The sequence below is a fragment of the Nomia melanderi genome, chromosome 9, assembly GCF_051020985.1.
Source record: "Nomia melanderi isolate GNS246 chromosome 9, iyNomMela1, whole genome shotgun sequence".
Lineage (NCBI taxonomy): Eukaryota > Metazoa > Arthropoda > Insecta > Hymenoptera > Halictidae > Nomia > Nomia melanderi.
The window spans coordinates 3084942-3097171 of NC_135007.1; the positions used below are offsets into that span (position 1 = coordinate 3084942).

Consider the following 12230-nt stretch of genomic DNA (forward strand, 5'->3'; position numbering starts at 1 on the left):
ATTAACTAACAATAAGCATTTAATATCTGCAGTTCAATGAATCTTTGAAACGTTAATGGAAAATACATATGCAATATTTGTTCATCATATTAATCTTTTAATCTTTTTTCAGTCCTTTCTTTGTAGTTCCAATATATCAAATACATTAATTAATTACAAATCTATTACTAACATGAGTGTTTAACATAGATCGAGAGATCCCCAAATGATACACAAATGAAAAATAATTAAGGACCATTATTCTAAATAGAACAGAAAGTTTATGAATGTTAAGTTGAATTGATTATTCTTTGTTGGCAACAAAAGTTAATTTCCTTCTGAATACTTCATGAATTTCAAAGGTTGCAGCCAGTAAAGATTTCTGCAACGTTGAACAGTTGAAGACTCGAAGAGGAAATCCCTGGAGAAGTGTAAATTCCCTTTCGACACTGGATTATCTGTGCTTCGTTACGGGATTACCAGCTGCCGTCTGGTAGTTTTTACCAACGTCGCACGGATCTGTCGTCCAACGACGACAAACGTCCTGCTGATTCTTCCTGGTTTTAAATGCGCGCCGCGCTTACTCTAGCAATAAAAATGCAAGTAGAATACTTGTAAATCTACGATGCTTTGCATACGATGTTTTAATTTATTACTTTTCTACGGCTTTTATTTTATTTTGTGCTACTTACATTGATTATTTTTGTATACGGCTATTTACTTTGTTTTAGTAACTTTTGGTGTATCTAAATCCTCTTATTGTTCTTTTGGATTAAATATTTTTAATCTTTGGATTAAAACAGACGAAAAAGTTTAATTCTTCTTATAACCATTACATAAATATAAAAGTACGTTTCGTATATATTATATAAAAGTGTAAATATTAAAACAAATTCAACTATATACTGTAGCCATTAAAATACTGTAATTGTAAGAGTTAGACTTATCAATAAAAAATACTAATATATAATACTGTACACTTTTGTAATCCTTGTGAGTAGCCCATAATAAATCAGAAATATTATATTAAGTATGAGAAAGCAGTATAACGTTTACATCTTTCACTTTGTCACATACGGACAATGAACAAGAATCAATGTACTTCTGAAATAAAATAAAAAAATGGAGTGTGTATTCATGAAACGCAGGACGAATGCACCTAGGGTATATTTTTATGAAAAACCAAAGTAAAATAAAAAGAAATACATGTTTATGTGGAAAAATAAAGAATTCATCATTAAAAGAATTAGTATCGTTTCAAGCTTTAAGATGACGTGTATACTCGTCAAACGCAGTTAATTGTTTAAGACAGGAACGGGAAAACCTAAACCCTTCAGTTCCTCGACTTTAAATACACATTAAACTTAATAACTGAATATCACAAAAACGTCTTGAAAGCAACAAGATTCCAGTTCGTCGATCAAATCATCGGATCCCGTCGTTCGCTATGCATCCAATTTAAATAAAGCTCCTCGCGAAAGTACCGTTAAGTTCGCATCGATATTTATGAGAACAGTATCCGACAGTTTGTCGATATTAGCTTTCGCGGGAGTGTTTATCTTCCAAAAAACTGGCCCAGCCGATTCGCTTGTTTCTCCGTCAAATATTTGATCCGTGTAACAAACGCCGACGTTATTAAGCCAGCTCGGGTTCGCTCGTTTTATCGGCAAGACGGACAGGGAAAGACACCCCTGACGCGTAATTTCTTGGGTAAGTTCGGGAGGGCGGACACTTTTCTTCCATTCGCAGGATCCCATCGTTAACCGACGAACTCGGCTGCGGGAAACTCCTTGGAGACACATTGCCCGGAGATTCTGGTCTCCGAAGATGGAAGCTAGGGTCCAGGTTTGATGTCCTCTGTCGGCTGACCGTCTTATCTGTCGTCTTCGTTCTAGTAGCGAAGCGGGTTGCATCGCGAGGCTGCGGCGACCCGCCCGATTTTGCGGTCGGCCAATTAAACCGTGACACAAAGGGAGCCGCGGTAAGGAAAATTTAATTGTCTTGCCTGGATTATTCGATGACAGACTCTTTGCGATTCAACGTTCAAACCGGCCACTCTTCTTTCACCTCCATCTTTGTTCTTACCCTCCTTTGGTCTTCTTCAGCAAGTTCGACCACTTCCTTTCTCTCCGACGACCATCGTTATGAAAAGATAATTGATCGTAGAAAACGGAGACTTGCATTTTTACGGCGCCGCTACCGACAGTGTTATTCTTATTAAGGTTCTAAGTAGTTGGTTATTAACTTAATATAGAGAAGGGAAAATGAAATGGGTGGCTGTTACGGCGATAATGAACGCGGTAATTGGCCTCCACGTTTCGAGGCAAGGTTCGCGGCACATTATTACGCCGGAAGTTTATTTATTCGCGCGAACAAAGAACTTCGCTCGAAAGGTGAACCTTCAGTTCATTACCGTGGCGACAATCTCGACCACCCCCGTCCCCCTTCACCCTGCCCTTGGATAGACTGTAACATCGACGAAGCGTTACCTTAACACCCGTCATTGTTCGCGACATTAAGCTTCGTCTCATCCTCCTCCCTTTTCTTCTTCACAGCGAGCTTGTTTCCCTATTCGTTTGAACGTGCGGCTGACTTAGTTCCCGTGTCGCTCGCTGGTGTCGCCACTTTACGCGTTCGAGTTTTCTGCGCGCTTTACACCAAATAATCTAATCAGGGAACGGGGAGAAATTAATTTAAGGTTTTTTAATATGCGTGGAACGGCGGATGGGTGAATTATGTTTTGTTGCTGGGGAAAGATTGTCGATTGGAAAATGAATGTCAGCCGATACATATTGTTAATGGAAGTCGGAGAAAAGTTGAGTATCATATTCTATTACGTACCTCCGTTCACGAATATGCTAATGCTGAAAGGGATTACGTTTAAAGCAGGCGAGATTTATTGAGATTTAAAATTCTACTGTTATGAAATAGAAAGTGCAATTGTCACTTATTGATCAAATAATCATTCAGAGAAAAAATTAAGGAAAAACAGTTGGTGATAAAAATTGATGTTTTGTGGAAATGATTGAAAAATAGATTTTTTTTTTTAAAGAAGTTGTGAATGTAATAACACATTAAAAAACTTCCGCAATATTGTTGAAAAAAATGAAGATTACATTTTGATTATTCAGAACTCATATAACCATGCTACAAAACAATGCTTAGTGTCTGATATGAATCAAAATTCATTATGCTCTTAACATTATCCTCAGCCTATGGCATCCGGTGAATAGAAACAGTAAATCATAAATAAAAAGCAGACATGTAAATCAAGGTATATTAAAAAATATGCATTTTTAACTGAAGTTCAAATTCAATTCCTTCAAACGTAAAACGAAACCATAAACCCTTGTTTCACACTGTAAACTTACACATTTCTTCATCTGAATTACCTTTTCCAAGTTTCAACAATGTAACCGTACAATTCCCAACCACACAAACCTAGAAGGAGTTAAAGTCAGTAAAACTCAACGTATATCTTAAACTTTTATTAAATAACGCGGCACCATGCCGCAGCACCATACATCCAGCATCACGCTGCGGTTGTGTTAGATACAAAAAGTGTGTTACTCGAAAACGTGGACGACAAACTAAACATACCAAGAATAATATTATAATTTACACGCGACTTAATGAGCGATATCGACGCGACGCCGAACCATACTCCCAGCTCTCGCTGGGTGCATGTTTCAACCATCATGCCGCCTTATTTCGATTCCAGCGATCAGCTGAAGTCGTTTTAATGAGAGTCGGTGCAAGGTCCAGACGCGTCATCCGCACACGCACATGTTCTGCCACCTTGGCCGTCCGGCAGACACAGTTGCTCCTTGTTACACCTTCCGTTTTCGAATTGGCAAACGTTCGTCACTGTCGCAACAGACGAGAAACCGTTGTATTAATTTGCTTACCGTTCGATCGGGATTGAATTGCAACGTCCCGCAACTTTATGTATTTTTAAGGGAACAATTCATCAATTCCTTATTACGCGTTACACGTCGCTCGGTGACGTAAAACTTGATTTACCTCTCGGGCAGGACTCAGGGACGACGACTATTCCGTATAATTTACCGCTTCCTCCCGGTGGTATCGATATGGCCGGCTTCCTGTCCCCGGTGCTCTTCATTGCGACTTCGATTTTGTGGCTGCGTCGTTAAATAACGAATGATTTAAAGTATTCGATCTCTATCCTACTTCGCAGAACTTTCCTTCCGACGTTTCCCGATTAACATGCACCCGTAATGCTATCCTCGATCACTGCCAGAATCGTTAGATCGACAGCGGACAAATGATAGATCGCAATTCACGTCGGAAGCAACGTCGTCGTTTATATCCCCGCAAGTAAAAGTTTAAAATTATTCAGCTGAAGGAACGAATCCTCGATCAACTTACGTCTTCCAGTCGGTCCAGTAATAGTTCTGATGCGAGATCGCCAAACCGAACGGGTAAGTGAGCGCATTGGCTACCACGTTAATCTCCCTGCTATCGATCTCCATGCAGCCTGCGAACGAACGATTATCAAAAATCGAGTGGTGGTCGGGGAAGGATTATCGGGTTAGGGTGGCGACGATCTCAACGGGGCGCCTATCACTAGAGGAATTTCACGAGAGTTCTGTATTTACTTATCGTAAACGTCCCGGCGTCCGCCCAGCACAGCTCATCCGTCGCCCAATCGATACTTAATGAATTCGGTAGCTTGACGTAATCCCCTTGAAGGAAGATTGCGCGGCCGGTGCCGTCTTCGTTGGCCCACTCCAATTTCGGCGAGGCACGGTTCCAATCGGACCAGAATATCTTCCTGGAAAATGGCAAATTTCCGAGGCTGAGAACGATTACAATGTTTCTCTTTCCTGCATCCGAATTGCCGCGACGTTACTCGCGGGTTCGGGTTCTTTAATCCACAGGACTTCGGGTATTCCCTTAAAGAATACTAACCCGCGGTATGGGTGAACGGCTATCCCCCTAGGATTGACCAGTCCGTCGGATACGAGGACCTTGCGTTTCTTCGTCTCGAGATTGGCCACCTCCACCGTCGTCGAGCCAGAGTCGGTCCAGAAAATATTTCTCGAAACCCAATCGACCGCCAGGCCCTCGGGACTACTTACTTTCGGTAGGAACGTCTCCGCCATCGAACCGTTGTAAGTTAACTCGGTTATTCGATTACCTGCAAGATAAATCTCGTGCAAGTTTCGTGTATTCGGTTGTTGAACTTTCGTTTGGTGTTCCGTCGCGGGTGTTACTATTAACCCGTTGAATGTCAGACGAATTGTTGGATTGTTACTGATAATGTGTCAACTATTAAGCACAAATGAATGTATGAAAATAGGTCGGTAACTGTTTATACTTAAGAACCTGTGACATATAATGGATGCAGTCCTGATCTTTTTCGTTTAAGGGGTCAACAGACTTTCTGGCATGTCCTTACAGATTTTCCCTTCACTTAAAATTTAATTAATTTAACCCGTTAAGTGTAGGATTTAGTTTCAAAAATCTTTTATTGCGCGTGCAATAAAATCAAATAATGAAGTGTACACTCCTCAAATGCAGGTCAAATGCACTTGTAATATATTGTAACGGAAAACTAAAGTGAACGAAGAAAAAGTACATATTTATCTAAAAAAATATATAGTTTGTCATAGCAAAAGTTAGCACTCTTTAGAGTTTCAAGATGACGTGTATACTCGTAAGTATACTCAAAGTATACTCAAAGCGATACGACGTTCTTCCGCAACAAAGAAGTAAAGCAAAGTTAGAAAAAAAATCCACAGTATTCACGAATTACTTCAACTCATTTTCAGCAAGAATCTTTAGCGTTTCGTATTGCTTATTCTTTTATAATGAAGTCAAGCGGTATTTGAATTAATTACTGATTAATGATTTAGTGCCATAGCTCTTACATTATACAGTTACTTCATCAGTTTTATTCGATGTCAATTACTTTATTGTACTCGTTTTCAAACCACTCGGAAGTCCCGGTAATCATCATGGCAGTCAATCTGCTAATTTGTTAACATTGAAAATTTATATCAGGCTGTTTGTGAACAATTTATCATTTGAAATATATATATATATATTTGTCTTTCAATAATTTAGCAATATTGGCTCGCAATCGCGATAACTAATTCATAATATTTCTGATGATTGACGCAACATAAGTGGGAGCCATAAATCCCTACGTTATATTTAATTCTAATTAAGATTTTTTGTCTCCCATCTCGAAGGAAAAATTTATGTTATAAAGAAGAGTTGCAAAATTTCGAGATAATTCATTTGGAAATGAACATTTATACTTGGTACCAATTAATTTATACTTGAACAGTTATACTTGATAACATTTGTTCGTCAGGCAATAAAATCTAGAGTAGTAGTGTTCACGACCTAACGCCAAAGAAGCCTAAATTTTGCAAATTTAGACCAATTTGACAAAATAACCGTTCGATTACTCGAGACTCGCACAACACAGTATGATTCTAAGGGAAACCGATGTGCATTTCCGTCGTAAAATCATATTCTTATCTTCCTAACCAGTTTGTCCACAGTACAGTAGAAATTTGACTAACCAAGTTGCTATTTCTCACGGTCTAGATCGTTCAGAGTCTCGATCATTCATATACCTTGGCTGTTAATCGCCCAATTAAATCAGATAATCGTGGTTTCATTGTATTTCGTGCTTCACGCAAGAGCTGGAACGAAAACGCTATCGAAGTATCTAGGTATTACCAGTGATGTCGCTGGAGTATGCTTTTCCGTTTAGGCAGTCGATGTCGATCGCGATAGCCATTTGCGTGTACGCTATATGGATCGGGCTGCCCGGGTTATCGTAGGTCGCCGTGAACGGTATCCTCATCGTGGCCATTCCTTGGTTGACCAGGAGGAAGTTCGATTCGTGTTTCGGCCGTGGTTTGCAGTTCGCTCCGTCCCCTGTGTAACCATCGTTGCACACACAAGCGAATTGATTGTCCCCGGCTGCCACGCATGTCGCGTCCGGCGAGCAAAGGGTTGGCTCCCGTCTACAAGACGATTGCGGAAGACACGTAAAACCGTCGCCATAGTATCCCTGCAATCAGTTGCATTTGCCTGATTTTTAACTGTCTATAGAGAACTCTATAGAAAGCTGTCTAAAAAAATGATATCAGAATTGATTATTAATGATTTGGTATCTCAGTTTTTATTACGCTATTGTTTTACTATATTGAATATTCTTATTCGACGTTCATTTTCGTATTGTAATTACTTTTAAGCGATTCGAAAGCTTTGGTCATCGGTGACCATCAGAGCTGTCAACATGCTAATATTGAGTTTATGGAACCTGTCAATTTGACGGATAATCATTTCCGTAAACATTATGTGGTAAATAATGATGCAGTTGTGGGGATGCGTACAGTAATCGTGTGTTTTGGAAGCTCTAACGTCCAAGATCTTCATGAATGAAAAGCTATTGCTCTGAGAAAGTGTACAATAAATATCAATAAGTCTACTATCAAGCAGAGGTTTACAAAAGTTGATGTTGAAATATATTCCATAATTATCTAGTTCCAAATCAATATAAGAACAGTATGTCAGCTTTCTAATCATATTTTAAACGATTAAAGTTGAGGAAATTAATGTACGAGGTCTGTTAGCTAGGTGACTGGTAAAAGAATATAAACTACAAACTATACCACTTAACGTTATTCATTGAAATATGTCCATTATGATTAAAAGTTCATACACATTTTTTCTACAGAAGTTGTTTAGTTTCTAGAATAACTTTTAAGAACGCTTCACTTGTTTGTTAACCAGTTGAAAACCGCACGAACATCTTTAATTATATTTAAAATTTCAGAAAGCGTGTCCAAAGTGCTCGAACAAAGTTAGCTGTTTTGTCTCGTTAACACTTAAAAGAAAATTATTAACAATAATTAAACTAGTATCACTATACTCTGGTCCTTATAAAAGTATAAAACTTTTGTAAAGGAAAGTTTTACCAGACTTCAATTACAGCGGAAATATTATAGTTCATAAAATGAAGCTGTGAGTTTTGTGTAATGGCATTAATAAATTCCAGGATAGCTTATTATTATTTAAATTATTTTACTTATTATTTAAATTATTTTACTTATTATTTGCAAGTAATATATTTTTATTGTAAAGTACTTAAGAGAAGTTTTGAGGCTGTACACAAAACAATTTTCTGGCCGTAACCGTCCGCCTCTTTCTGCATATAATAAATCAACAAAAATGAAATCTGAAACTGTTATCAGGGGACTTCATTCATTCGCTTGCCGATTTATTAGAAACATCGAATTAAACATTTCGGAAAGTACTTACACTGTTTCTTGTCAATGGATATTATAATAATTTTCGGATGATTTGAAAAATTTGTTAAAAAAGTATTTTTCGCGGAACATGATTGGATAAATGATTGTAACCCGAATAAATAGAAAATTCAATATGAATGAAACAAATAAATAGGCAAAAATCATAGACAGTAAATATTTGGTACAGTCTTTTAGATATTCAAATTATTGGCCCTTATGTTATCGATGAGGTGAAAGTATGGAACATTTTTGGCCCATCATCTGTACGGATTGACAGAAAATGTTTCATTCAATGTGGGTCAGAACTTATAGTACCAATATGATGGATGTCTTGTTCATTATTCACGAACCACATGAATGTTGGATCAAAAATTCCCACATTGTTGAGTTGGACGTAATGGATGTCATCTTGGCCAATCAGTTTACTGGATTGAACGTATTCCACATTTTGCTTTTAAAGAATGCTAAAAGATTTTTGCTGACATCAATACACCTAATTTAGTACATTCAAAATTTCATTGTCATAAGAAAAACTTTTCTGTTAAAAAAAATAAATATCAGAGGAACCTTATATTCTATGATATTCTTCCTTTGAAAGCTTTTAAACAGTATTGTGTCTAGTTTATGTCAAAAGTGGTCTATGTATCGACTTTCACGATTCGACATACTAGATTTGAAATTTTAGATCCTTTAACCTTTGGATTAAACGATCCCATGTTTTAAGCGTTTTAAGGTCAACCCTTTTGCTGTTGCATTGATTACGCTATAATTGCAGGTGACTTTCTTAAAGTTATTGATACTGTTATGAAGTCGTTTAAATGCAAAACAAATAGCTAGAGTGAGGAACTCTTACTACGTATATGTTGTACGATACAATTAATGTTGAAAACTACGCGAAAGTTTAGTTGGTGACTATAAATAGCAAAAGTGGCAAACAAATTACGCACGAGAAAACATACACATTAACATGAGCTACCAAGCATTAAATTGTCTGTTTCTTGTTTGCTATATTGATATTTTTTTAATACAGAATATAAAATATGCAGTTATCGCTGTTTTAATTAACTATTTCGATTGATTTCTAAAACACTCATTAATAAACTAATTTATTTAATAATTTTTCGAAAGAGTATCTGTATAATCTTTAATAAATATTGCAGAAGAAATCTAAAATTGATTATCTTAACCTATTTACTAGTCCCAGTATTAAAATCATTCGTAATTCATAGTATAAATTATCTCCATAATTTAACAAAGTTTCAATAACAATACCAATTACAACCACTTTCCAATATAAAGTTACAACTTAGTAAAGAGCCTATCAATACCTGGTAAACCATTAATTATACTCTTCTATTTCAAGTTTATACCAATATAGTGCACACAAAAATAAGGTACAGAGCTAGTATCAGAAGAAACCGCAATAAAACAAACAAGAACAATCATCCGTTTACTATTAAACCTCCTGCGTCCCGAACTATTTCCGACCGCGGTGTCTGATCGTAAACTGTCAGCCACTACTGTCACAGTCTACTCGCAGCCGTTCATCCGTGCGCCGGCTGATTCGTGGGGCTCCGTTACTACTTGATGGAGTTCCTCGGAACTGCATTCAACTCCGTCTAAACTATCGCATTAGTAAACAGAGTAATTCCTGCTCTCGTGATCCCGATCGCGATTTTCAGCAGAGCGTTGTCCCGTGGCGACAAAGCGCGTGTTCCACGTGGAAATCTCTATACTGCTATATTAGTTCAATTTGCGGGGGAAATACCTACGGCCTTATCGATACTCGATCGATAACCGACAAGAATGCGACCTTACGTCTAAGACACCAAGATCCAATAAGCCTACCGTTTGGCAGATGCACGCGAAGTTTGCGGAGGTTTGGTTGTATCCGCAGAACGCGTTCCTGCCGCAATTATTCAGTACGTTGCAGCCGATATGATCCTCGACGCACTGTCGCACTCCATCCCCGTTGTAGCCCTCGCTGCAGACGCATTTGTAGCCACCATCCCCAGCCGACACGCACCGAGCATTCACGTGGCACTGAGAAGGCTTCGTGGAACAGTCGGACACCACGCACCGACCGTCCACCATGCTATATCCAGCGGAGCAGCTGCACTCGTAACGGGAGCTGGTCGGATTGTACAAGCATCTTTCGTTCTCCTGGCAGTCAGTATTTCCGCTGCATTCGTCTGTATTATATAAAATGCATATTGTAACAATGGTATCTAGGATTAATATGAGTGAATTCAAACCAGAAGAGTGTGGTTCTGTGTACAAATGATATACATAGAGTTAATTTTAACTAGAATAGCTAAATTATTTCCGTTGTTGTTGAAAGTAAGAAAAAATGACTAAATAGGATGTACATGGTTTTAACCTTTCAGCTACGGCGGGACTAGCCTTGAAGATATACCTCTGTACGGCAAGGTTGACGCGGTCTGCGTATCATAAATGTAACACTGTGATTTGAGGCTGATAGAATTTTCATTGTACAGTTACGTTAGATTAGGGTATAATGTACACAGATATCGATGACAAAGAAAAAATTGAGCGGGTATAGTGGCGTATCGTTTAAAAAGAAGATATACACGAAAGCCACTATAGTGGCGTATAGTAGTTGGAAGGTTCAGGCGTGCATCTGATGGCGATAAAAAACATCCTGTGCAGGTCGTCTTTGTTGGGGGTCGCGGTCTATCTGGTGAATGATTTAGAACTCGCGACCTAGCGAAAATATAGTGGACTGTATTTGTACAACTTAGCCGGTTTACAAGTTTTCGAAGTGTGTCTTTTCTAGTCGGTGGTTGCTATACGAATGCTTTTCGAACTCGCGAGTGCTTCTCAGCTCCCCCTTGGAATTTGCAATTGTCCACTGATTGGTTCTTCCAATTTTTGGGAAAGTCCAATCAGCGAACCTAAGTTAGAAGGTACCGCTTCCTTTACGCCCTCGGCGTGTTTCCTTGAGGAAGGGGTCGTGAGATTTTCCAAGGGGGGAGAGACTCGAGAATTCGGCGATGGTGGACGATGCATCTGGTCAACACCAGAGACGGTTTCCTGACCCTGCATCGGCCGCGGAAACCGTTGGGCGACCCATGGTTCTTGCTGACATGCTCAGGCCGTGAAGGTTTACAGCAGGGCAATAACTATTGAGACCAACGAAAAATGCGTGCAAGAAACTAAAGGTATCGACAAATGCTACGACAAAGAGTAAAAATTGTAAAGAGCGTACCATCCGGCGAGTGTCGTCCAGATGGCAAAAAAGAAACTAAATTTACGAATTCTCAAAAATAGCTGTGCTTCTAATCCCTGCCATAAACCCCGTACAAATCGGCCCGAACAGTCTTATTTAGTCATTTTTTCTTAGTTTCAATAATGGCGGAAATAATTTAGATACTCGAGTTAAAATTAACATCCTGTATAAGAACTACACGAGTAAGGAAAACTTAAGTCGAATGTTTCTATAAGAGATTGTCATCTATTTAGGAATTTTATGAAATATGAGAAATGGATTTTTACGTGGCGTATTCAACGAACTTGTTTATTCAACAGATGTTGATCTTTGTCGGGAAAGAATAAATTATTTAGTTGGACATCGGCAAGTATATGTCCAAACAGAAAACATTTTGATTCAATAGAATCTTGAATAATTCTAATTTCGAGAAATTGACGATTTCACATATACAAGACGAATAGGGTTCGTCACCATAATTGCCCGATCTAATGTTTATTTATTTCTATTTGTTTAAAAAATAAAACAGGTGAACACGATGAAACGACTCAGAATTGAATGAAGTACGAATCATCGTCCATAGATTCATATTTCAATAATACAGAGGCTGGATGAATCTTGAAAATGGACTTGTGTGATGAACAGCACAGCTTTAGACAGAATTATTAAGGAAAGTTTTCCAGGCAATCATGCGGTCACGCGACTGCGAGCGCAGATGCGACGTT

At 38.4% G+C, this 12230-nt stretch overlaps 1 protein-coding gene across 5 annotated transcripts in view; it reads right to left on the reverse strand.

Annotated features, from left to right (window-relative positions):
* Positions 1-3452: 3452 nt before the first annotated feature.
* The window catches only part of Ndg (Nidogen), a 33076-nt gene continuing 24298 nt past the window's right edge, over positions 3453-12230 (reverse strand). For all 5 annotated transcript variants that reach the window (XM_031986466.2, XM_031986465.2, XM_031986464.2 and 2 more), the window contains 7 exons: positions 10125-10468; positions 6697-7033; positions 4912-5140; positions 4599-4774; positions 4369-4477; positions 4003-4121; positions 3453-3846 (listed from right to left, as the gene is read on the reverse strand). In XM_031986466.2, coding sequence (XP_031842326.2) covers positions 3719-3846; positions 4003-4121; positions 4369-4477; positions 4599-4774; positions 4912-5140; positions 6697-7033; positions 10125-10468 — 1442 coding nt within the window. In that variant the 3' untranslated portion in view covers positions 3453-3718. The remainder of the gene's footprint in view (positions 3847-4002; positions 4122-4368; positions 4478-4598; positions 4775-4911; positions 5141-6696; positions 7034-10124; positions 10469-12230) is intronic.